Genomic DNA, 26,510 nt, shown 5'->3' with positions numbered 1-26,510 from the left:
TGGCATTATTCTTCTCATAAATTTCCAATTATTGCTACGTCTTTTCATTGTACATTTGCAAATTTATTTCTCAAAAACTTATTTTTCATCTTTTAGTTTATAAATTTCCCATATTTTTGTCTGAAATTTGGTAGTATTTTTTTTTTTACATAAATTTGTCAATTTTTGCAAGGTTTTTTATTGTTAATTTAGAAGTTAATTTTGTAAACTTTAAATAATTTTATTTGAAATGTATCACTTTAACCTCCAACCATCAGAGGTTTTATTTCATTTAATTTTAAAATATCACACCCCCTCCCCACCACCCTGCAGCTACTTATATTTTGTTCGGATAAAAGCAGAAGGAGGAGAGGGAGGTCACGTCCTCAGTATCGGAACGCGGCCCGCCCTTCAGGGCACGTTGTGTCGGTATCCGGACGCGGGCCGCTGCTCAGGTAAACAGATGCTGAACTTTTCTCTGCCTCCGCCGGTGTGACCGTCCTCACACCGGTTCAGTGTAGCAGAAGAAGTTGGTGGAGGAGTGACGGCGGGTCGTGCGCGCGTCTGTCCCGGGCGGCTGTGAAGCAGGAGGAGCGATTTAACCCGGAACTTCGTGCGCTTTTCATGTCCACATCAGAGAAACAACAAAGTTCCTGTTAGCAGTTAGCTTCAGTTAGCAACCGTGGGTCCGCTGCCGGGTCACCCAGCCCGGAGTAAAGTTCGAGTCCGGGTCGAGAGCTGCTCGGCGGGAGGGCAGGACACTCTGCGAACGGCAGTAGTGTTATAAACGAGTTTGCGCGACAGCGCGCCGTTAGCCGTTTGTTACGGTCAGTGTTCACGGGAGACTTAGAAGCTAGGGGGACCGGAGCTAACACACCGGAGCTGGACTCTGTACACCGACACACCGACTGTGGATGTTCAACAGGTCACCGACTGCTGCTGCTGAACCCGGGTGAGTGTTTACCAGAGTACCCGGAACACCGACAGGACACCTGCGGGGCGTTAAAGTGGAGCCGGTCCCCCTGGTCGATAGTAAATGAGCGAGAGAGAGAGAGAGAGCAAGGATCTTATTATTAATGTTGTATAATCTCTATACGTTTATTAACGTTATATAACAGTGTGCAGTATGTCACAGCACGTTTACTGACCTTATATAACAACATTTTGTCCGATTATTACATATATCACAGACCTAAATTCCTTCTGTCTGTTCACAACACTTATAATACGTATAAAGTTACACTAATCAAATCGGGTTACATGGGGGTGTGGGGTGTGTGATTTAGTTCATGGTCACATACAGCTCAGCGTGGGCCAATGAAAGCATTGCGTAATAATCTTTGGGTTATTCCGTGTCAAACCAGTAAAAGCTGAAAATACCTCCACGTGATCCCCCAGAATCAGCTGATTTCTTTAATATAATAACTTTAGCGTTTCTAATGAAGTAATGGAAAGTTTTACCTTCATATTATGGCTGTTCTCAGAGTTAGAGACCCCCAAGCAAGAACACATTGGAGCCTTTATAACTTAATAAAATTCCAGGACTGAAAACATGTAAGCTCTGTTTAAACTGCACATGAATCAGGTTTAGATCCACTGCAGGTGTGACAGTCTACAGCCAAGCTTTCATTTTTCTATAATTCATTTTAAGCTTTATTGTCATGAGATGAAACATAGATTCAGCAGTGAAAATGCACTAATTTAATGTGTATAACATGTTTTATCTGTGTGCTTATAAGTCACTGGAGAAAAATGGGAAAAGTACTTTGAGTTACCTTTCAGGGCTCAAGGGTCAGAGGACCACGTGGGACAGGTGGCTGGACAACCAGGTTATAGCATATGAAAGGTCTTTCCAGGGTCGTCCTCTGGCTGATATTCCTTCTGCATCAGAATAATTTTATGTTTTTAACAGAGCGTAAATGTGTTTTGTAGCTGGGGATGTTTAACATAGATATCCTTTTAAGGTATATAAGAAGACATAACAGAAGAGCAGTTGAAACAGCTTGTCTCGAGCTGACATTACATGTGCTTCACAGATTTAAGTGGCTCTTTAAAAGCTCAGGTGGAGTTATTTAGGTCTAAGTAACAATTTTATTTGATGTTTTTATAGAACAGCAGATTACTTTATTAAGAAGATTAAATTATTGAAGACTTTTCTGCAACTTTCTCACCTTGCAGAGTCATCCAGGGTGTCGGATCAGACCCTCTGGCAGGCTGGGCTGCATGCGTGACACCCCTGCATTACACACTGACACACACGGGTGTAGATAATATAGAAAGGAGCACATTCATGTGGGGGTCCTGGAGGAAATTGTGAGAGTCAGGTCCTTAATTTCCTGAATTCTGCTGAATGGGTCATGCACCAGATTGCACTGCTAATGTCTTTATTTATGGGTGAAATCAAAGAGCTCTCCCAGTTAAGACTGGTTGGTCTGACTCCACCAGAGCAGTGGTTTAGTCTCAGACAAAGCAAGAAATGTTGATCAGTCATTACAATAAAAATAAATGCACATGTCTTTGCTTTTTTAATATAATAAAAATTGATTGATGACCACTTTTTTCACTACACGATTGTGAACACAGAGCCGTGCGACCCTATCATTCATTCACAGCCACATGTTTTTTTTTTGGAGGGCCTTGTTGGGCCCCATGCAGCTGTTTGCTTACTCTGCAGTGTAATGGAGTGCATGAACTGTCTAACGGTTACAGCTGGACTGAGGTGTAATCTAAAACCTGATCCTGTCTGTGCAGGTGGTGGCTCACGCTCTGAGGTCAGCATGGCGTTTCCTTGACAAACCCGCATCGGTTCACAGTGGACCCGTCTGGGATCAGGTTCGGTTTGACCTTAGGTGACACGCTGCGATTTCTGGACATCAATTGGTCGTTCGTCGGCTACCTGTCAGCATGCAGCTGACCTATGAGAAGCTGCCTGCTCAGCTCAGGCGGAGCTCCAGACTCAGGAAATTGACGGCCGTCCTGCTCACAGCGTATGCCGTCAAAAAGCTGTCTCCATATGTGTGGAGGAGGCTGCAGGTACGCACACACCTGTACACACAAAGGTCATTATTGTTGAATGAAACATTAAAACTAGGTGTGAAAAAAACCCCATTTTAGTCACCAGAAATAAAAAAATTAATTATACTTTAGTCATGAGAAATTGTTGGGTAGCTAAACTAAAGATTTACAGTCAAAGCAAAAGCCCAGCTTCAGGTTGCAGATTCTCTTTGATGTTTATCGCAGCACTAAAAAAGATTTATGACGCAATAAATCACGGAGTCACTAACAACAGTTTTCTTCCCTTCTGGCAACTTTTCTCACACACAAGCTCTTAATCAGGCTCAGTCACTCACATTGGAGCTGTTGTGTTGCTGCGTGAGACACTGCTCCTCCCTTCTCTGCTTTCCAAAGGTCTAACCTGTCACTGTGGTTAGCTTTGGACCCGTAGCAATGCACTAACATGGATATCTGCTAATTATTGCTAAGTAGTAACAGATCAATAAAACTCTAGACAGTCACAAACATCTTGGATGGTCTGTAACTCACAGCAGGACATTATTATTATTTCATTAAAAATGCTTTGAGAGGCACAAAGACTACAAACATGGTGGAGAGGACCAGTTCAATGAGTGAGACAACAATCAGCTGCAGGTGCATGGCAATCAAAGTGGCCACACCCCCTAATGTTAACCTCACTAGATGGACACTGATAGATACTGCTATACAAATTTCACCCACTGAACAGTTCTTATGGTGGGGCACATTTTACATTACAGTGGGTTTCTGCTGTAACGTACATTTTAACATAGGAGACAATGGGGATTGACTCCCTTTTGGAGTTTGCCTCAGGCGTTTGTTAGAGGAAAGGCAGTTTCTGGGTATCTCAGTGTCAGCTTCATGTTTCAGCCCCGGAGGTTTTTACTCCTACTCTGCCCTCCACCTGGACTTACAGGTGTTTCTTCAGTTTGTGGGTCAACTTATAGCTGTGACATTTGTTCATACTGGTGTAATCAATGCTTTTTTCACTCATATTGGCAGTAGCCAATTAGTAAAGTGAAGTATATAAAATATTTTCTTTAATAGACCCTGTGCACGAGAAAATGCTAACTTCCAGTTTTACGACCGGATGTAGGGTTGTACATTTCCGGTAGCTTTATTTTGCAGTCAATCGCTACTGCGAAGATGGACTCCAGAATCATGTCCAAAACACGAAAACGGAAAGATCGCGTTAAGTTACAAAGAGCAGAGGTGGGAACACTCACCACTGCTGTGGCATAAAAAATCAAATGGTCAATTTTGACGTTTGAAGCGTGTAGATCGATCGGTTGTTTACGTCACTCAACACAAGCAGAACTGCATCACTGCAGCAGAAGACACATCGTCCACACTCAGAAGCACATCTCTGTATAGTGACTGGTCTCATGATTTAAACAGGCAAATGTTCAGCATTCAGACTACAGGTGAAGAATAGTCAAACCAGATGTTTCCCCGTTATGTCGAGATCAGCTAGTCAAGTACACACCTGCACAGCATGTTAACAAACCGTGAAAAAAGCCACAAAAAATAAATGAATCATAGCTGGTAAGGATTTCTATACATTAGTGTTTACGAAGGGTATGTTGTGACTTACCTTCAAAATTACAGCGGTCCCTCGCTATAACGCGGTTCATCTTTTGCAGCTGCGCTGTTTCGCGGATTTTCTTAGTGCAAGTTTGCATGCGTCATTGTGTTCTGCATCCTGATTGGCTGCAGAACACTGTCGATCTCCTCCGTGCCGTCTCTCCTGTACAGTACAGAATCGCTACATCGATCGCTGATTCATTGATTCATTGATGTTGAATTATCTCGCAGCTGCTCTATTCTCATGTTCTGGACCTGAAAACAGGGTTTGATCTTTGGTTTTATTCTATAATACTGGACTTATTTTGCTACAAAGGTTTGAACTTTGAGAGTTTAAACAAGAGAGAAAAGTGTGAAAATGTTCACGCTTGTCTGAGAAAAGTGTATAAAGTGTGTAGTGAGGGGTTTTTACAGTCTTAAAACATCTATACTAATTGTTAAAAATAAAGTTGGCTACTTTGCGGATTTCACCCATCGCTGGTTATTTTTAGAACATAACACCCGTAATAAACGAGGGACCGCTGTACACAAATACTGAGAAATATAACATTTGAATCCTTTTTCTCTTTTGCTCTGAGGGGTGAGGGGAAAATATCGACAAGTCGACGAACATCATCTACAGATATATTCGGTAAATGCCCGAGACATCTCGAGAAATGTAAATCACCGCTTGATTCATGCGTTTGGTTGACTTGTTTTAGAAAAACCGACCATAAACAAGGAGCGAAAATCACACCGGAAACGAAGCGCTCTACAGGAGTTTCCCCACCGGAAGTAGCATGTGCTGAGGCGCACAGAGTCTATTGTATATTTTCGGCAGATAGGAAAAATTCTTTTTCTCAGGGAACGCCTTTCCTGATGCAACCTTGAAGGGATTTTTATCTCCTCCTGATCTCGAGCCTCTCACACGTTTACATGTGTAAACCACCACACTGTGGAGCCACTGGAGATACTGTGAACCAGTGAAATGTATTTTAATTTAACTGTGGTCGGTGTCGTGACAGCCCTAACAAAAGATTCCTTTAGTTTAAGTCTTTGTTTAGCAAGAAGAATACAGGGAAGCATTAGTTCATGTGTTTGCTGAGGCTGGGATGTCTACGTGAAGGTGAGTCAGCCTACGTTTCTGTTTGGATTATTTGTTCTGAACTTCCTAAATCCACAGACAAATCCTCCCCAGGATTATCAAAAGAACATTCACAAAAACACTGAAAACTAAAGATGAGATTAAAATATATAAACTGAAACCAGGAAACATATTCTGGAAGCTGACTCAGAATAAACTGACCTGAAAACAGAACTGCACAGACCTGTTCACACCTGTACAAACAGCGCAGGTGACTGTGGGTTTGTCTTTGCAGAGGCGAGCAGCAGGTAAACAGCTGGGTGTATCTGATCCATCAGTGGGTGCAGTGAGCTCTGCTGATGATGGCGGAGAGAAGAACAAGAAAGCGAAGAAGCAGAAGAAGAGTGACAGCAGGTGTGTTTTTAAAATGGCAGAGGGTTTGCTCGCCTGTCTGGCTGCTCCGGGCCTTCAGGGTCGAGCTCAGGATGAACTTCTCGTGTGTTTCTGTCCTCAGGTCTCCGTCGGTCAACAGGGACTTTTTCCTCAGACTTTCCCGGCTGCTGAAGCTCTTGTTTCCACGGTTACTTTGTCCAGAGATCGCCCTGCTCGCCTTACACTCTCTCACCCTGATGTCCCGGACCTTCCTGTCGATTTACGTCGCGTCTCTGGACGGTCTGTCTCCTTGTTTGTCTATAAAGTCATTAGTTATCCATCGCTATTATTGATCATATTTTTAGTATCAATGGTGACGTAGTTAGTTTGGCATCATCGCTAATCAGCAGTATTGATCTGCTGTGTGTGTCAGGTGTGATAGTGCGGTGTATTGTTCAGAAGGATCCTCAGGCCTTCGTGCTTCAGCTCTCCAAGTGGCTCCTCGTTGCAGTTCCTGCAACTTTCATAAACAGCGCCATCAGATTCCTGGAGGGTCAGCTGAGCCTCAGCTTCAGGACCCGATTGGTTAAACATTCCTACCAGCTGTATTTCACCAATCAGGTAACACAAACACACACAAATAAACAGCTTCGACAGGTGTGTTATCAGGACTAATGTCTGATTTTTACACTTCACTGGTTCAAGCACAGATGGATGGGGACAGTCTCGAGAGACCTCGAGCCTAAAAACTGGTACTGAATGACTGATCACCTCCATCAGGCTGTCACACAGCATTTCATTAAACCAGAAACGAAATCACTGAAGCACAACTCCATCATAAATCCATCACTGAAACCACAAATAGAAGTTTACAAACAAAAAACACAGACAGATCTAGAGCTCAGTTAAGATGAAGTGAAGTGGAGACATGGAATCATGAACTCCGCATCCTCTGAGCTAAAAATGGGCGTTCAGTTTGATATCAGTTAGAGTGCATGGGTAAGTTGGTGGTCTGTAAAAGCACTATTAAAGCTGAGTGATATGTGAAGATTATAAGGCAGCATGTGCTACCATCCAAACCTCCTTTTTGTATTTTTTCAGGTGAGACAATATCAATACGTATTCTGCACATATCCCATTAGCATGGCTCCATAAACGAGTCTGTACCTTTGAGAACTGGGAGAAAACTGAGCTGCTGAGCAGCTGAAAACATGTAGCATTAAGCAGGATCGGGGAAACATTTGGCTTTGGAACAACAGCAGCTGGACTCCTCGGTTCCCAAACACTTAATGAGTGTTGTTAAAAGCAGACGCAGTGAGAAACCTTCCCCTGCTGCTAACATCAAAGAAAAAAAAGAAAGAAATGGAAGTATTTCTCCTGTTTCAGGATCTGGGATTTTGTGTTATCTGCAAATCTTCACATTTTCTGTGGAACTAGTTTGTGAACTGAACAGCTGTCAGGCACATGTTTCACACCTTTCTGCTGCCAAGTTCATGAACAAGACAGTCCGCAGAGCCCAGCAGGCCACGATTTCCTTACTTGGACAGCAGGGAGAAGCTCTATTTATGTTACCCTTAAGGAAGGTTAGCAGGGACAGCTGCAGCGCTGCCTCACTGAACAGTTGGTGGCTCAACTAGGTACTGCAGCAAATCTCCAGAACGTTTTCTGACAGTGAATGTCATTTATCTTCCGCATTATCCGTTATCAATCAGTTACAAGCTAATCTTTGACCCATTATTATAGTTGCATGTGTCCCACTTGAGGATGATCTTTGTGGCCTTTTTGTTATCTTTTGTTATCTCATCCACTGAGTGTTCTGAAGTTTGTATGTTCTGATCATTAGTCTGATGCTTATTTTTGACCTATTTATACTCTGATTGGTGAACTTGTTGATCTCTGCAGACTTACTACAGAGTCAGCAACATGGACGGGCGTCTGTCCAATCCCGATCAGTCCCTCACTGAGGACATCGTCATGTTTTCGGCCTCCATCGCTCACCTCTACTCCAACCTGACCAAACCCATCCTGGACGTGATCGTCACCTGCTACACGCTGATACGCACCGCCCACTCCAAAGGTTGCTTATGTTAGCGCCAAATGATTTCACGCATGATGTGAACACATTGGTGTGTTGCTTGTAATTAATGTTTATTTTTGACTGAGGCTGAGGTTGTTCTAACAGCGTGTCTGCGCTACATGTTTCTGCAGGAGCAAACACAACGTGGCCGTCGGTCATCGCCGGCCTGGTCGTAGCACTCACGGCTAAAGTCCTGCGCTCCTGTTCGCCTCGATTCGGGAAGCTTGTGGCCGAGGAGGCGAAGAGGAAAGGAGACTTGCGTTACATGCACTCACGAATCATCACCAACTCAGAGGAGATTGCCTTCTATGGAGGACACAAGGTAAGAAAAACACCGATGTTTTAAGAAGTGATCAGTTTGAATGACAGGTAGGTTACTGTTAAACTTTGTGGATGGAGATCGCCATGTCTGTGATGGTCATGTGAGTTTGGGTGTGTTTGATTTGTAGGTGGAGCTGGCCCAGCTGCGGAGGAGCTACACGTCTCTGTCCTCTCAGATCCATCAGATCCTGCTGAAGCGCCTCTGGTACATCATGCTGGAACAGTTCCTCATGAAGTACGTGTGGAGTGCCTCCGGCCTGGTGATGGTCGCCGTGCCCATCATCACCGCCACCGGATACGCTGAACACGGTAAACACACTCCTGTTATCGGTGTACAGTATCACAGCGAGTCTGGTGCGAGTATGGCGTTCAGCTGCTTCACCTTTGACCTGTGATGTGCTCAGACTCGGAGGAGGTGAAGCAGGCTGCCATGGTGATGAAGGAGGAGGAGCTTGTGAGTGAACGGACGCAGGCCTTCACCACAGCCAGGAACCTCCTGAACGCTGCAGCCGACGCCGTGGAGAGAATCATGAGCTCCTACAAGGAGGTATGCACGCCATGCTTCCTCCTCTTTTTCACCTCCTCTGATTCTCTGGCTGATGGTTAACAGAGGAGTATTTGAAGAAGGCAGCTGCTGGAGGGAGACTATCACTTCCTTTCTTCTGCTCGTCTTCCTCCAGTCTTCACCTTGTGTTTCCTCCCTTTCTCCTTCATGCCATGTTGATGTTTAAATGATGCACACTGACGACTGACTGCTGTGCAGGTGACGGAGCTGGCAGGTTACACTGCTCGAGTCTCTGAGATGTTGGATGTGTTTGAAGATGTGAATCAGGGGATCTACCGCCGCTCCGCAGACAGAGAGAAGGAGGAGTTAACAGCTGATGGAGGAGGAGGAGCAGTTCAACACGGGCAGAGAGTCTGTGGTCCGCTACAGATCAGAGGTGAGTCTTGTATCATGTAACACCTCTGTAGCACTTTACTCCCAAACTCTCAGCTGGGTTATCTTTGGCCCGGTGTCATTTGTCGCTTCAGTCACTAAAGGGCAAAACCCCGCCCACACACAAACTCCAAACAGGAAGTTGAGACAGCTGTTTTGTCTGTTGTGTTGTGTACAGGTCAGGTGATCAGTGTGGAAAAGGGGATTCGCTGTGAGAACCTGCCAATCATCACGCCTACCGGAGATGTAGTAGTGTCCTGTCTGAATATCCAGGTAACACACACACACACACACACACACACACACACACACACACACTTATCCAGGTGACTTCAGGGTTATCCCTGACATTTTGTTACTATGAAGGTGGTTCACTTCTTAGTGGGTTACATCGCCATGGTAACCTATCCTGCGAACCTGTTTTATCTTGTTTTGTTTTTCAACCTTTTGTGTGCAAACAATTTTACAATAATGTTGTTGTTCTGTAAGCATAACCAAACAAATTAAGACACTTATTTGTACTTGAGGCCTTCATATCGACTGCAGGTAGACGAAGCCAAGGCTAAAATGTATTAATACAGTAGCTCCAGACTGCCAGCGTTAGCATGAGTGAGTCCAAATAATGCAAAGATATCCTGGGTATGTTGAACTTTCTTTGTAGCAGAGGACGTTGCTGTGGGCTTTTCCTTTTATTTATTTTTAATTTAATGTCTGTTACGATCCGAACCATGAATCCTCAGTGTGGTCAGTGTCGCCTCAGTGTGCAGCTAACATTTGTGGCCACATGGTGGCACTGCTGCAGTCCAGTCCTTATTTGGATTAAGCACAAAACCATCACAGATTTAAAGGAAGTCAACTGTACATGCTCGCTTTACAGACACACAAATGTATTTTTACTTTCTGCACATAATAATAATAATAATAATAATAATAATAATGATAATAATGATAATAGTAATACTACTACTAATGATAATAATTTCTTGGCACATTTCAAAGCCCTTAAAAACAATGTCACCTTACAACACAAAACTAACAAGAACAGTAATAAAAAGGATTTGAAATCCTGGAATAATATGATTGTGAATGATATGAAACTAGATGGCTGTAGTTGATATGCTGATGAAAACAGATCGATTCTGAGCTGTGATTTGTCCGAGAGTCTGTCTAACGAAGGGGAAGTGTTGATAGGTTTGAAAGATGAGGTGCGGCACAGCTAAAGTCCTCCGGCACACTTGGTGTTAAGTCTGAAGTGAGGAGCAGTCAGGAGAAGCTGAGCACAGGGCAGAGAAGGGGTGTAATGATGGACGTCTGACAGGTATGGGAGTGACGAGCCGCACTGAATATGCTTCTTCCTAGCTTCTCTTACAGATGGGACGAGAAGAAACAGTTATATAATCAGTTTTCTCAGTATAGTCAAAACATAATTGAGCAAAAATGAAAAAGAATAAGCAACAAACACGGCATTCATCTAATTCTGTGTAAACATATTTGTACTCGTAACTTTCAGTCTGGCTGATCCGCCGATGCTTTCTTGATTAAGTGTTTTTCCTCTGAAGCATCCCCTGCAGCCTCCGTGTTTAACGCCACAGCGCTGTGAACTGTGGGTAATTTCCCTCAGGCAAAGTCTGCAGCAATTACAGAAAAGAATGAATAAAGGGCTCAAAATTTCTACCAAACATCCCTCCTGCAGCCTGTTTGACACTGGGTGTCAGACACCGAACCCTCGCTGCCTTTGCGGGAGCAAGCCTCAACGACTGTGAGTCTGTGGACATTGGGATTGGGCTCATTCTTTCCATATGCGCCTGGGGTCAGAGGTCATCGCTCATTAGCATGTGCCGAAACAGTGAGAGAGTGTGTTACTTTGTGTGTTTGTGCGTGCTCGCGGCATAGAATGAGGTTCCTGTGTTCAGTACGAGAGGATGAGAGAAGAAGAAGCAGCAGAGATGGAAACATAGAGGGGAAGAAGAGGAACATTGATGGACACAGAAACTCCTCTCTGTTGTCTGGTTCTTAACCTTTGACCTCTCTGCTCTCACAGCATGTGCTTTGATTGGTCTCTTCTTTCAGTGTGTTGTTGCGAGGAGGGACCTCTGAGATTCAGTCACATGTTTACAGGCATCACGGGGGCCTGCTCAGGGAACGAATTCAGCATCAGCAAGCTTAGGATAGATTTGAGCTGTTTTTGGCTTAACTAAACCCAACAAACACAACCACACTAAGCTAAGGACAGACGTAGCATGAAACAGCAGCGAACTAAACAAATGTGAGGGATTTAAAAATATAATCTAGGCTAAAAGAAAGACAGCTGCTGTAGCCAGAGCCAAGAATTAAAGCTGGTAAAAGATCCGGACTGTATGGTTAATAATGCAGTATGTATTTGCCCCAGGTGGGTCCTTGGGTATTTTTACTGAACTGAAATAAACTTTACATGTTTGTAGATTTGTATTTTATATTAACAATCTAAACTACCACAATAATACTTAACCAAAGCTTAAACATTTACGCTGTGGAGCAGAAGCAGAACAAAAGCACGACATCGAATTGCAAAGATATCAGAATTGTGCTTCAGTGCAATGCTGGAATAAACATAATTACATGTTTTGAAGTGTCAGGAGGCTACTGCACACCCTTGCTTTAGACGCACCCGTGCCGTCTGCAGGTTTGCAGAAGGAAGGTGGGTAGGGGGGTGGTTCTTGTACAAGCTTACGAGAATCTGCCAAATTTGAAGATAATAGCAAACCAAGCTCGCATGCTTCTCATATTAGGCAAAAGCTTGTTGTACAGGTGGTTTGTACACCTGGTGTTTGTACCCACAAAGGCTTTGATTGCAGTTACAGTAATGGCCATAATTGTTGTCAACAAAGGATTATCTTCACAGTGCCGACTCTTTGTTGTCTGCTGCCCGCGTTTCACCAAGTGAGAAGAGAAGCTACAGCTTCTCTCTTAATTATACACACGAGGACACGTTATCAGCCTTCATGTGGGGAACAGATCGAGATCACACGGGATACATTTTGTAATACTTTTTATTTTAATACGTGGGGGTTGGGCACTACGATAAAACACAGTCGGTGAAAAAAAACAGGTTTCTTTGCAGGTGTCTGTGGTACTTTCAGCCGTAGCTCAACACTACATACAGTGGGGCAAAAAAGTATTTAGTCAGCCACCGATTGTGCAAGTTCCCCCACCTAAAATGATGACAGAGGTCAGTAATTTGCACCAGAGGTACACTTCAACTGTGAGAGACAGAATGTGAAAAAAAAATCCATGAATCCACATGGTAGGATTTGTAAAGAATTTATTCATAAATCAGGGTGGAAAATAAGTATTTGGTCAATAACAAAAATACAACTCAATACTTTGTAACATAACCTTTGTTGGCAATAACAGAGGTCAAACGTTTACTATAGGTCTTTACCAGGTTTGCACACACAGTAGCTGGTATTTTGGCCCATTCCTCCATGCAGATCTTCTCGAGAGCAGTGATGTTTTGGGGCTGTCGCCGAGCAACACGGACTTTCAACTCCCGCCACAGATTTTCTATGGGGTTGAGGTCTGGAGACTGGCTAGGCCACTCCAGGACTTTCAAATGCTTCTTACGGAGCCACTCCTTTGTTGCCCGGGCGGTGTGTTTTGGATCATTGTCATGTTGGAAGACCCAGCCTCGTTTCATCTTCAAAGTTCTCACTGATGGAAGGAGGTTTTGGCTCAAAATCTCACGATACATGGCCCCATTCATTCTGTCCTTAACACGGATCAGTCGTCCTGTCCCCTTGGCAGAAAAACAGCCCCATAGCATGATGTTTCCACCCCCATGCTTCACAGTAGGTATGGTGTTCTTGGGATGCAACTCAGTATTCTTCTTCCTCCAAACACGACGAGTTGAGTTTATACCAAAAAGTTCTACTTTGGTTTCATCTGACCACATGACATTCTCCCAATCCTCTGCTGTATCATCCATGTGCTCTCTGGCAAACTTCAGACGGGCCTGGACATGCACTGGCTTCAGCAGCGGAACACGTCTGGCACTGCGGGATTTGATTCCCTGCCGTTGTAGTGTGTTACTGATGGTGACCTTTGTTACTTTGGTCCCAGCTCTCTGCAGGTCATTCACCAGGTCCCCCCGTGTGGTCCTGGGATCTTTGCTCACCGTTCTCATGATCATTTTGACCCGTCGGGATGAGATCTTGCGTGGAGCCCCAGATGGAGGGAGATTATCAGTGGTCTTGTATGTCTTCCATTTTCTGATGATTGCTCCCACAGTTGATTTTTTCACACCAAGCTGCTTGCCTATTGTAGATTCACTCTTCCCAGTCTGGTGCAGGTCTACAATACTTTTCCTGGTGTCCTTCGAAAGCTCTTTGGTCTTGGCCATGGCGGAGTTTGGAGTCTGACTGTTTGAGGCTGTGGACAGGTGTCTTTTATACAGATGATGAGTTCAAACAGGTGCCATTCATACAGGTAACGAGTGGGGGACAGAAAAGCTTCTTACAGAAGACGTTACAGGTCTGTGAGAGCCAGAGATTTTCCATGTTTGAGGTGACCAAATACTTATTTTCCACCCTAATTTACGAATAAATTCTTTACAAATCCTACCATGTGGATTCATGGATTTTTTTTTCACATTCTGTCTCTCACAGTTGAAGTGTACCTCTGGTGCAAATTACTGACCTCTGTCATCATTTTAAGTGGGGGAACTTGCACAATCGGTGGCTGACTAAATACTTTTTTGCCCCACTGTAAATAAGGAGTCTGTGCTGTTGAGTAGTTGTGCTGTAGGAAGTAATTAGTTGGGTAGTTAATCAGTAAAAACAAAGAAAAAATTCTGACTTTTAAAACACCGACTCATCTTTAAGACAAGGTCGATCCGACTGTATTTACCACCACAGCCTGCTAAATGAATCTGTTGCTGTTGCTAACAGGCTTATTAGCCGTAGCCTCGTTCTTTCAGCTGCAGCCTGGTGGTGTTAAACAGTGTGGAGAACAAGTAAAGAACAAATAATAACTGAATACAAGCCAGTGAGAAGGATTATTTGCAAGTTTAGTGCCAACAAGTGCAAGGTTTTAGTGCTTTAATTAGTATCTGGAGTACACAGCTACAGAAAACAATGAGAACTTGTATTTTCCATTCATGCTCAACAGCCTTTAGATGTGCTCTGCATCTGTTGAGCTGTTTTCTCAGAGCAGGTCAAGTCCAAACCATGTTTTCATGGCTTTGCAGGCCTGGCTTGCCTCAGTAAACCCCTTTGTCATATTTAAAACCCGGGTGTAATCTCACATCTTTAACTCCTAAATCATGCGTTGCAGTACAGGCGTCTGTGCACATATGTTCTGTAAAGACTTGGAGACACCTTTCCAGAAACGAGTCCAATCCTGTGGATTTGTCTCTCTGTGTGTCTCAGGTGGACGATGGGATGAACGTGCTGATCACCGGTCCAAACGGCTGTGGGAAGAGTTCCCTGTTCAGGATCCTCAGTGGGCTGTGGCCTGTTTATGGAGGAGTCCTGTACAGACCGGAGCCAGAGCACATGTTCTATATCCCACAGAGGTAACACTACTACTACTACTAGTACCAAATTCAGTTCAGCACTTTATATTTATATGGTTCCAATTACCACCAACAACCATTTGTCGGTGTTTTACAAAGTTAAGGCCCTAGATCCACAGCAGTTGTGGTTTCCTGTTCTGTGTGGTTTGCAGGCCTTACATGTCAGAGGGGACCCTCAGAGACCAGGTGATCTATCCGGACTCGGTGGAGGAGATGGTTCAGAGAGGACTCACAGATTCAGACCTGGAAGAGATCCTTCGCACCGTCCACCTGCGCTACATCATGGACCGAGAGGGAGGTCAGTCCGAGTGCGTGTTTAGCTGTGCTCTGCGCTTTGTTTGGAGTAAACAGGCAGAAAAACCTCCACAGCAACTCAGACTCAACTACACAAACAAACATAGAAGACGGGAAACTCGTGAGGCAGATTGTGCGGCGGTGATTGAACCAAGAATTAATTATGAGGAGTCATTTCACATCTAATGGTGCCTCGACCTCATTTCACTTCATATGACACTTAATTTTGAGAACCGCTCCATCACAAACATTCAAACCGGTTCGAATGCTCAAATCAAATTTTGCTAAATATTTAATCAGTGCCCTGTCCCCAGCCTGCCGTGAAGGGTGCTCGACTGTTTGACTGACACTTGCAGTCAGTTTGAGAGCTCGCAGCAGCTGCAGGATGATGCCAGGATGTGTCAGGGCGCAGGATTCAGGAAAGACCGGCTCACCTGTCAGCAGTATTAAACATGAAAATACAGAGAGAGCTTTTCACTTCACCTGAATCAAGTTAATGAATGAACATATCTATCATTAGTTGCAAAAAAAAAGTGTAGAAAAACGTATAAAATGATGTCTTAGAGAGTGGGAATCAATCAGTAAACATGTAAATACTGAATTAGTAGTGTTACACGTACACTTGAGCCACATCATGTGTACATCAGTGCTACCAGAAGACTGTGGGGGGGAAATTTTTACACATTTCCCTTTGGGCTCGGATTCATAAAGCGTCAGTCTGCAGGTGCATGGACACACGCAATTGTAAATGTCGTTTAACTGGGATCATCTGTAGCTGTTGTAATGCAATGCTGCTGTGGCGACACCTGTGTATGTGCTTCTCAGGTTGGGAGTCGGTCAATGACTGGAAAGATGTTCTGTCTGGAGGAGAGAAGCAGCGGATGGGGATGGCTCGGATGTTCTACCACCGGTAAGGTCTCACTCTTCAATGAGTGAAGGATGCTCACAGCATCTGGCTGTGCTCGGGCTGGACTTTGGACAGAGACGTCATGAAAGAGCGATGAGGTGCTCAAAGAGTTCTGAACAGAAATCTGAAGGAAGCGTTTTTAATGGTAAAGGTGGTGGTAAACCTGCCCTCTGCCTCCACAGAGCCAGCCAACAGCTGAACCGAGAAACATGCTAACTGAGGTGGTGTTGCAGTAGAGGTTTGCTGCTGTGTAGTAGCTGTATTATAGGTGGTATGTAGGTGAGTGTAGGCTCACTTTGTCCATAATGTAAACTGTTGTGTTTCTTGGCTCAGGGTGGGAGGATCTGAGACGTTGCTCGTGTTGGTGCTTTGAACTGAGCCCCTTTAGAAACTGTAATGTGTTAACTTTGCATATGAAATCAGATTTGACTCATGATGATTCTGTATGTTTCAACGGCATTAAAGTTAACGGCTCTCTCCCTATTCAGTTAGATAGCTGCTTTAAAATAACCACCCCAGTAACGCCCACATTTCCTTGGACACCCTCCCTTCGAGCAAACTCTAAACGCTGGGCGTGCTCGTGTTGAGCTTCAGCGTAGCTCTCACTATTGGCCTCAGTATTAGCATTATGGCCTATTCATTATCAGGTCAACCCGGTGAGTTAAATCGGCACCCCCATGACCTGTTTAGGACTGTGACCGCTGCCGTGTTTATTTTACACACCTCAGCACTGTTAAACCAACATGTTTCCGTTTTCCATCAGAGTGAAACGTCCCTGCAGCTGGTTCAGATGCAGTCAGCGCAGGCGTCAGGCCTGCTTCTGTTTATTCTGTCAGATTATGCTCCGCTATTAAAATAATGGTTTCATCTGCTGCCACCTTTATGATGACTAACATACTGTAAGTGGCCTGTTTATGAGCCGTGAACAGATTTCGCACCAGTTCAGACAGCTGACGACTTCTTGTGTTTATTTTTTCCCAGGGAAGAATAACAAATATTAAAGGACAGTTTAGCCCCAAATCTGTACAAATTCTGCAGTGAAAGGTCAAGTTTCTGTATCACAGAAGAGCAAGTGTCTGTCTATCCAAGATGAGACAGCGTGACACATGAAACGTCTGCGTGTTGTGTTGCTGAGATATAAACTGAAGTTTAAATGGGACTGTACTTTAGCGTACAGGTAAATGTGTGTTTACGTTTGTAGAGAATTCATGTTATTTTCATGCCGACTTATTTTGGTGGCTAGAAAAACTCAGAACGTAGAAATAATAGAAGCTGCCTTTTGAGAAAGCCGTTTTAGAAGCATGCAAATGTCACAGATGCTCAGCGTGACAGTGACTCTGTGTGCGCCCACCATAGTCACCCTGTCTTCTCTCGCTCTTTTCCTCTCTTTGTGTGTTTGTGAATGTCTCTCGCCCAGCCCAAGGTACGCTCTGCTGGACGAGTGTACGAGCGCCGTGAGCATCGACGTGGAGGGAGGAATCTTCCAGGCTGCGAAGGATGCTGGGATCGCACTGCTGTCAATTACTCACAGGCCTTCCCTATGGTCAGTACACACACAAACACACACACTGAATCTCAGTGACCTTGACCTCAAGGTCAGAGGTCAAGTTTTCCGAATATCTTGAAGGAGGAACGGTTTTGAAACTGTAATCTGCTAGGAGGCTGAGGGGTACTGCTGCTAGTACTAAAAGTAAAAAGGTGTCATTGGTCATGTGGGAAGCTTCCAGCATCATGTGAGTCCAAAGACAACAGTTACACTGTGAGTGCTCATGAAAAAGAGGGCGACTCTTAAAATGTGGCTGGATGGTTTTTGTTGCAGTCTGAAAATGATCATATCTGTGACTGCTCTTTGAGAGTGTGTTATAACTGAGACGTCACCTATTACACGTTTATTTGAATTTTGTGGATTATTTTTCATGTCTTGCATTCAAGACGCAAAAGAAACAAGCATGATGGCAAAATGAAAGCGTGGTATTCTAAAAGATCAGATGCCAGCTGAGTCTGTCATCTCTGCTGCTTCTGTGTCATCAGGTTAACTTTTGTGGGTTAAATTTGCACAATTTCTAAACAACAATGACATTCAAACACTTTTCAAGGTGATGTTTCCTGACTTGGAACATGTAAATGCTTTCATTTAATATTTTTTTGTCTTTATGTCTTTACAAAGTCTTTAAATGTCATAAATAAAGTTTTACACAGCGTGCAGCAAAACTGAAATCCACAGACTAGTGAAACTCGAGATGCCAAAACTGCAGATAAAACTACGTGACTCATGTGACTCAAAGATCAGGAGTGAACTCAGGTTTTATTTAATTTTATTTTCAGCCTGCAGGGGGCAGCATAGCTCTGAGCTGCTGCCGGCTGCCACACCCTCCAACTAATCTTCTCCTCCTCTGTCTCACAGGAAGTACCACTCTCACCTGCTGCAGTTCGATGGAGAAGGAGGGTGGAGGTTTGAACCTCTGGATGCCTCCACGCGCCTCTCTCTGCAGGTCTGTGTGTGTTTAATTCGAGCTCTATGATTGGTCCCCGGCAGCAGGTGTTTTATTTGAGCGTGTGCTGCTGTGAGACCGTGTCATGTTAGAAACAAAAAAGATGTGCGCAGTTTGTTTGGAGGGTCCAGCCCCCAGGTGGCTCTTGTTCAGGTCTGTTTGTAAGATTTATACTTAAACTTAGCTGTAAGACACAAAAACTCGGCTTAAATGTGCTTATTATTGATCCATAAGCATTAAAACAGCTTAAAGTGAATGCAGCTGTCTCTGATTTTCCTTCAGCAATACAGCGCAGATCAGGATTTAGTCAGGAATGGCTGTGGAACAAAAGAGAAAAGCATCTCAAAGTGCTGTCATCAGTCTCTTGCAAAAATGCCAGAAAAGCTGTGATTACTTCTTTCTAATGCGACGCCGCATTATGCTTTTACTTCAGCACACCTGCATGTGGAAAATAACTTGTCAGATCTTTAATTTATGCTGGATTACCACGCTTGGACTCTAGAGCTACACAGATAACATTGCTGCACATTTAGGCTGGATGACGACACGGCGACATGCCAAGAGTGCTTTTATTAAAAGAGTGATCAATATGAAATGCACACATATGATTTGATATGATAGTGCACATTAAAAAAACAGTTGGTTTCAGCCAACAATGAAGCCATTAAACTCCACTGAGCTGTTAGTTATTTGTGTTCATTTGGATAAAAACTAAAGTGTTAAAACTGAAACGTCTCAGAGTATGAACAGCAGCTCTCATCTTCTGTTAGCTAAAAAGCAGAATTTAGAGTTTGTCGATTGTTGCCACACACACAGTTTTGATATTTAACGTGTGTGTTCAAACTTTGGGCTTGTTGGTGTTGCTGTGAGAGTGGATGGGAGGGGACGACAATCAGTGTTCAGCAGAGACAAAACGTATAACACGAAGAGTCTGGAAGATAACAGTGGGTGACGAGATCAAAGGCTAAAACATACACAGGTAAAACAAAGGTGATCAAACGCACCACGGAGTCGCCCACTGCCTTCTGCTTACCGGGATTAAACAGCGAGTCGGTCTTAATATTCTTCATCATTCGGCCGGTGCTGCATCTCCCTCCGTGATGAAGGAGACCTTTGAGTCCGAGCCTGAGGCGCACAATGTAAAACATTCAGCAAAAAATTTAACATTAAAATTATTTGGTCATATTCCACGTGTCCTTTGAGAAGCTCTATAGGAGGCGTAGTATCCCAAACTTCACCAGCAGGAAAATCACTTTGCATAGAGTCAAGATTATGTCAAAGTAACTTTATAAATAGCTGTTCATACATATAAAAGTCATCTCGAGTGACCCCTGTAATCCCAGCTCCCCGCTCTGTATGTAAATCGGAGTCGGTTGTGTTTGCATAGGCCAGAGGACCGCACAGGTTCAGGTTTGGAAACCCACATTTATCTGCAACCACAGAGCTCAAAACACAGAGGCTACACGGTCACTTCATCTTTACTCATAACTGGACGTTTTATTTTATTAGCCATTTGCAAGCTGAATTCTAATAACAGCTCACTGCTTAATACATACAGAACAGCAAGGCTGCTCTGCTCAATGGGTCATGAATTCCTTTAATTAAACTGAATCTCAGAGGTATCTTTGACTTATTTTTACATTGAGATCACTTATTGCAGCTTTATGGGCTCATTGGACTCTAACAGCTTCTCCTAATGTGACAGAAAGTGGAGAAACATGAAGGATCATGATCAGTGATGCCCCGTTGTTAGACAGTTTCCTCTTATACGTGGGATCTAAACAGTTCTCCCTTCGTTATGCAGGGTTAACAGAGGTCATTATCATTTGCAGACTTTAAGCTTTTACACAGTTCAGACGTTTCTGCATATTTTGTTGATGACCTCAGTTCATTTTGGGAAGTTTTTTACTGCTTTTAAAGACAGAAATGTACCAAAAGCATCTCCAAGTTTGGCAGAAATATCTCTAAAACCTGCCACGTGTCCAACATCATGTGGATGACTTGTTTCTGAAAGATTGCGTCTTGTTATCGGGGGTCAGAGTGCGCGGTGGCTTTGCAAACTCCTCGGCAGAGTTTCATTGAAATGCTTCCCCTCCTCTCAGTTTCGTGGTCACATGATGGGATTTGTTAGGTGAAAGGTTGAGTTGATGGCTTTCACAATAAAAAGAAAAACTAGGCCTGATGATAGCTTTATAGAAATTTATACAGTTCAGATTTTTAGAATATAATTATTTCGCACAGGGGAGGGGCTTTGGTGCGATACTTAGGGCTGTCACTGGAACACCCACACACAGCTCAATACCGCGCGAACAGAAACCTAAACTCTTTGCAGGAGTTAAACAAGCTCAGCGTCCTGACTGTGAGCCGTTAGCAGCTGCTGGATCAGTTCTGTCAGTGCGTTTCTGTTTCGTACCCGCAGGACGACCCCCTGGCGTCACTTACTTCAGCATCTGTAACTCCGTGAAAGCGATGTTCACATCCTGCTGTGATCATCCCGCTACGCCGAGGAGAGAGAGCGGAGCTGATCACTGAACCCTCCTGACTCGTAAACACGCTAAAATTACCGCGACCCCTCTGACTGCTGCCTTTGCGCATGCAGCGGTTACTGTGGTAACCATCAGCACCACAACAACACGCCTGCGGCACATGATGTGTGAGCGAGTGAGGTCAAAGCGCGGAAGCGGCGAGGAGAGTGAGAACAGCCAGTCAGCTGGCTCCTCGCTGTCATGTGACGGATCATTAGTGGCTGCAGGGCTGCTGCAGTTTATCATTAGCCTCCAGATTTGAAGGTAGAGTTTATTAATCCAGAGCATGAAGTGCTTATTAACCTGCTCAGCTTCACCTGAAACAGTGAAAACAGGTTTGAGCAGAAGCTGCTGTGGGAAGAACACACAGATCTACTCTGCGGGAAGTCTAACAGACTTCATCTCCTCAGGGGTCGATCCCAACACCTCAGCAGTGATCATGATGCTCAGCCTGCAGCTTCACGGAGAAAACTATAATAAGGACAATCAGACAAAGATACATATATTTAACACACAAACACAGCAGCAGGATTCAAGCACATCATCGCACACTTAATCTGCGATTAAACACAGTATCTAATTATAGGATTGACTGGTGCACAAACGGGTCTCTTGTTCTTCAGTGCACGTTGGTGACTTTGTTTATTTTACCCTCACTTATGTGAGGAGCTCGGGTGAAGTACTGACTTCAGGTACTCAAGTCATTACCGCTTAGAGCGGCTAAAATATGCAAAAATATTGATATTAAGCACCAGCACATCAGCGGTCATATCACACGAGGATCCATGCAATGATTTAGCATCGCGCGTCGTGTTTGCTGCCAAATACGAAAGGAAATAAAGGCTCGGCGTATACACATTACACTGATTGAACTGCAGAAATAACAAAAAAGCAATCTGTGTACTCGTCCCCACGGACGAAGGCGTTCCAGGATAACAGATGGCCTATCGTTACATCCTGGTATTTACGGGAAAATACCTGCTGGATAGTTGTATTATTGATACCAGGTGAAGGATCTGATACAGTCTCCTCTGGTGTGATTCTGGTAATTTCTGTAACACTATTACTTTCACTGCACTCACTAAAAAACGCTGTGTTAGTGTTCACGCCCGAGATACTCAGCAGCAGTAGCAGAGCTGTGTGATTAGAGTCCTTAAGAACGTATCGATCATGCCTGAGCTGACCCTAAGCAGCCTGGTGAGGTCCCAGCCGGGTGTATTGATAAAGGCCCGAGGATGCAAACACTGTTAATGAACTCTTGTGTCAGACAAGTTTACTGTGAGCAAAGTGGAGGTAAAGATTGGACCACTTACCGTTTCACTCTGTGCATTATGCTACGTTCACAGATGTCAATGTAATGTACGTGCCATTATTTACAATTTTATTTCTGCATTTTTTCCTCCTGTTCTGGAAGAGAATGGATCAGCTCGAGGAGAGAAATCCAACCATGAGCTCGTGTTTTGGCTGTGAAAGTGTAGAGAGACACAGGCACACGAGAAACAAGTATAAACAACAGCGTGAGCTACATGTGTAGTCTAGATTAAACGCAGAACTATAAATCACACATCAGCTGGCTCCCAGCCACATAGACATGCGAGTGGCAGTACACATTTGTAGTAATGCTTCCTCGTGTTTCTTTGTTTTGATAAATTTAGTATTTAGTGAGTAACTATGACAGTCTTGAGCTTCTTCACAAGGCTCCATCGCATCATAACAGCGCTAAAAAGTTGTGGTATGTTAACAGGAAGTTATGATGCATCACGCAGTGTCGAGTGTCAGGCTTCAGTTTGTAGCGTCATATTTTCGTCTTCCATTGACTTGCAGTCAGTTGTTTCTTTGCCTGTAGAGTAAACATTAATGACTATTGTTTAGCTGGGGTATCAACCAGGAACAGGCGGCCACATTAAGGAAGCAAACACGCAATAACCAAAGTTATTATAATTCTAGATGCTGTTTGTAGTAATGGTGGATAAAGCTGCTGAATCAGGAAACAGAGCTTTCAGGTACAAGTACAGACACCGGTGGATTTAAGAGTGACAGGAAGCTTAGAGAAAACAAACAAATGCAACACCTGTAACAGCAATATTCAGAGAAAAGTAAACATAATATATTCATTGTATTTCTATGTGTCTGTGTTTGTGGTTTCTGTGATGTGCTGTGTCTCAGGAGGAGAAACATCGTTTGGAGAACCAGCTGCTGGGAATTCCTAAGATGCAGCAGAGACTTTCAGAGCTGTGTGTCCTGTTGGGGGAGGCCGAAGGGGAGAAAGAAGAGAAGCTAGCCTCCTGAGATTACACACTGATGATTGTATTTACTGGTTAGCATTGAGAGAAACGCACACACACGTTTGTATTCCTTACTTGTAGGGCCCCGCGTTGACTTGATGTAACTCCTGTAATGTGCACTGGACACAAAGTCCCCAGAGAGCGGAAGTGACCGCACATGTTATAAATACCCTTAAAATGTACAAATGCCTTTGTAAAGCAGAATTATCCCCAAAGTGTCCTCAAAATGCAGAAATGTCCTCATAATTCACAAATGTCCTCACTGTGAAGATATGTCCTTACAATTCAGAAGTGTCCTCAAAGTAAAAAAAAAAAAATCCTCAGAATTAAAAAGTAGCCTAATATTACCTCAAAATGTCGACGTCTCACCAGAGTTCAGAAATGTCCTCATAATACAGAGATGTAAATGCTCTGAGAAAGCACAAGTGCCCTCATGGTGTAGAAATCCCAGTATAGTTCAAAGTGTTCCAAAATGTCCTTGTAATTCAGAACTGTCCTCATATTACAGAAATTCCATCACTGTGCATGCAAACCTTTTGCTATGCAGAAATGTCCTCATATTGCAGTGTGCCTGATGGATGGGCCACACAAAGATGGACAAACATGCGCGCGCGCGCGCGCACACACACACACACACACACATGCTAAGCAGGTAAATCGTATGACTGAAGTGAGTTTTAACTGTGAGTTTGTTTGTTTTTAAATTTTATCTCGTGAGCACTGCCGGTTTGCTGTCAGAGCTGCTGTTTCTCAAAGACGCCCATGATCAGTTGGCCTGTTTTTTACGAAGCACTTCCTGTCCTGATTGGTTATCTCGCTTATTTTAAATGGCTCGTTTCTACTGTCACGTAACCTTGTTTACATACATTAGTTGGCTGGAATAAATAAGCACCTAGAGTTTTTATTCAATTCAGCTTTAGGGGCGATCGTGGCTCGAGAGTTGGGAGTTCGCCTTGTAATCGGAAGGCTGCCGGTTCGAGCCCCGGCCCCGACAGTCTTGATCATTGTGTCCTTGGGCAAGACACTTCACCCGTTGCCTACTGGTGGTGTTCAGAGGGCCCGGTGGCACCAGTGCAGCCTCGCCTCTGTCAGTGCGCCCCAGGGTGGCTGTGGCTACAATGTAGCTGCCATCACCAGTGTGTGGATGACTGGATGTGTAAAGCGCTTTGGGGTCCTTAGGGACTAGTAAAGCGTTTGTACAAATACAGGCCATTTACCATTTATTTACAATAAGAAATCGCCACAGCAGTCACATTAGAGCGCTTTGCATTGTGAGGCTATGACAGGTTGGCTGTCAGCCTGAAGTGGTCCAGGTGAGGTGAGGGGAGGTTTTTTCTGCTGATAGCTCAAGTATTCTTGTATAGAAACAGCAGGTTTTTATACAACTTGATAAATGGTCTTGATCACCTGGTAGCCTGTGTTAGGAAAAATATGCTTTCCTTGACCAGTTTGCAAGTATGGTAGTTGTGTATTTGTGCTGCATTAAAAACTTAGTGATTGCTTTGGTCGCTGCCAGAGTGCTGCAGTTGCTGGTAGTTTGCATAGAAGATGCCGTTTTGTCTGCAAACGCTCGTTAAACACTGAGGGGAGGTGAAATGCAACTCAGAGGCGGAGACCAATTTGCCTTCAAAGTAAAAGTTGTGCCTTATTGGTGAAACAAATGTTTCAAAATGTGCAACTTTTACTTTGAAGGTGGGCGGTCTCTGTTAGTGAGTGGTTGGTGAGTGTTTGCAGACAGGTTGCCATCTTCCATGCAAACTACATCCGTCTGTCGCAGTCTGCTAGTGACCAAAGAAATCTGAGAGGTTTTTGGTGCAGCACTGTATACATTTTTTAAACCAGTTTCATTTAGATAACACAAGCAACCACTCGCCAAACAGTCTGTAAGCTGCTTTTGTAAACAGACTTTTAATTTGAAAGGTGAGGATCAGTTTATCCACATATGCCATTGACCTTTTTTCCACCAACTGTGTGCTGGTCCTAACCCCCCCCCCCCAAAAAAAGAAAAAAAAACAACAACAGAAAAACAAACAGTACCAGTATAGCTCCAGAAAAATAAGTTCCACTGGGGAAACCACTGATGTCAGAGGCTGTGGGTGGGGCTACACTGGATAACATCTGCCTTTTAAACCTGTGAAGTTTGTGCTGGTTCTCCAAAGACAGTAAGACAAGGACCGTAAACACTGATCTGACAGCAGCCGTCAGCTGACTGAGAACAAAGAGAGGAGCAGCAGATTTGACAGAAAAGGATCAGCTGAGTCACATGACTGCTAAGCAGTCACGTGACAGCGGAGTCCGTTTATATATATTTTTAATTGTGATATTTAATCCTTTCCTGCGTGTACAAATAAACAGTATATTATATGCACAATCAGTAATATAAACAGCAGCTTCACTGATCAACAACAGAATAATCTGCTGCTGCAGTTTGAATAAAGAAACTTTATTTAGAGAAATGTAAACTACATGTTCCAGTGCAATCAGAATGAAGAAGAGGAGGGTGATGAAGATCCAATTATAACGATGCTGTGTGATGTCATGATGATGATGTCTGGATGTTTATTAAAAATAAATAAATAAAAAGTTTACTAATGCGTTTTGTTTGTTGTTGTTTTTTCCTCTGATCAGGTGACCAACAAACAGTACAATCAATTATTTCCTCTTAAGTGAGCAATAATCTTCATCTTCATCTTTCTTACAAATGTCTCCATGTCTGAGTCTGACGCACATTAACAAACGTTATTTTTCGCGCTGGCTACCTTCTGATTACCACGGGCGCAATGAAGTTACATCTGCACCTTGAACGCATCACAGGGAGGAGGACTAGAAAAGGTGCTGAAGGTGTATCCTGTTCGTAGGATGTCATTAGTTTGTGATTACTGAGCGAGTATGTGCATGCCGTCGCTGGAAACGATGCGGGGCTTATTTAAAAGGAACTCATTCAACAGAAATACGCACTAACATGCCTGTGAGACTCAACTGCGTTCCGGACCTTTAACCCCTGCCAGCCCGTGGTTTAAAAGCGCTCCTACCTCTGCCCAGTTTCACCAGTTTAATCCCTGTTGGCTTTTCAAATTAAGAGTTTGGCTA

At 43.8% G+C, this 26,510-nt stretch overlaps 1 protein-coding gene across 1 annotated transcript; it reads left to right on the top strand.

Moving 5' to 3' along the window:
- The first annotated feature begins 364 nt into the window (after window positions 1-364).
- On the top strand, window positions 365-26,014 carry abcd1 (ATP-binding cassette, sub-family D (ALD), member 1). The gene is made up of 17 exons (XM_012923814.5): window positions 365-931; window positions 2,731-3,012; window positions 5,955-6,073; window positions 6,174-6,331; window positions 6,465-6,652; window positions 7,934-8,108; window positions 8,240-8,430; window positions 8,558-8,738; window positions 8,834-8,976; window positions 9,193-9,370; window positions 9,545-9,639; window positions 14,772-14,917; window positions 15,070-15,215; window positions 16,037-16,121; window positions 17,536-17,661; window positions 18,523-18,610; window positions 23,302-26,014. Exons 2-17 carry the CDS (start codon window positions 2,884-2,886, stop codon window positions 23,422-23,424), a joined length of 2,271 nt encoding a protein of 756 aa, XP_012779268.2. The 5' UTR covers window positions 365-931; window positions 2,731-2,883; the 3' UTR covers window positions 23,425-26,014.
- Window positions 26,015-26,510: the final 496 nt, after the last annotated feature.

Source organism: Maylandia zebra, linkage group LG20, assembly GCF_041146795.1.
Source record: "Maylandia zebra isolate NMK-2024a linkage group LG20, Mzebra_GT3a, whole genome shotgun sequence".
NCBI classification, from domain to species: Eukaryota; Metazoa; Chordata; class Actinopteri; order Cichliformes; family Cichlidae; genus Maylandia; species Maylandia zebra.
The sequence above is the reverse complement of the archived record's forward strand: the minus strand, read 5'-3'. Positions and strand labels throughout refer to the sequence as shown.

Coding starts and splice junctions, on each gene's coding strand:
- abcd1 (XM_012923814.5), top strand. CDS start 2,884: ATGCAGCTGACCTATGAGAAGCTGCCTGCTCAGCTCAGGCGGAGCTCC. Junction 8,109..8,239: donor ACGCACCGCCCACTCCAAAG/GTTGCTTATGTT, acceptor ATGTTTCTGCAG/GAGCAAACACAACGTGGCCG. Junction 14,918..15,069: donor ATGTTCTATATCCCACAGAG/GTAACACTACTA, acceptor TGTGGTTTGCAG/GCCTTACATGTCAGAGGGGA.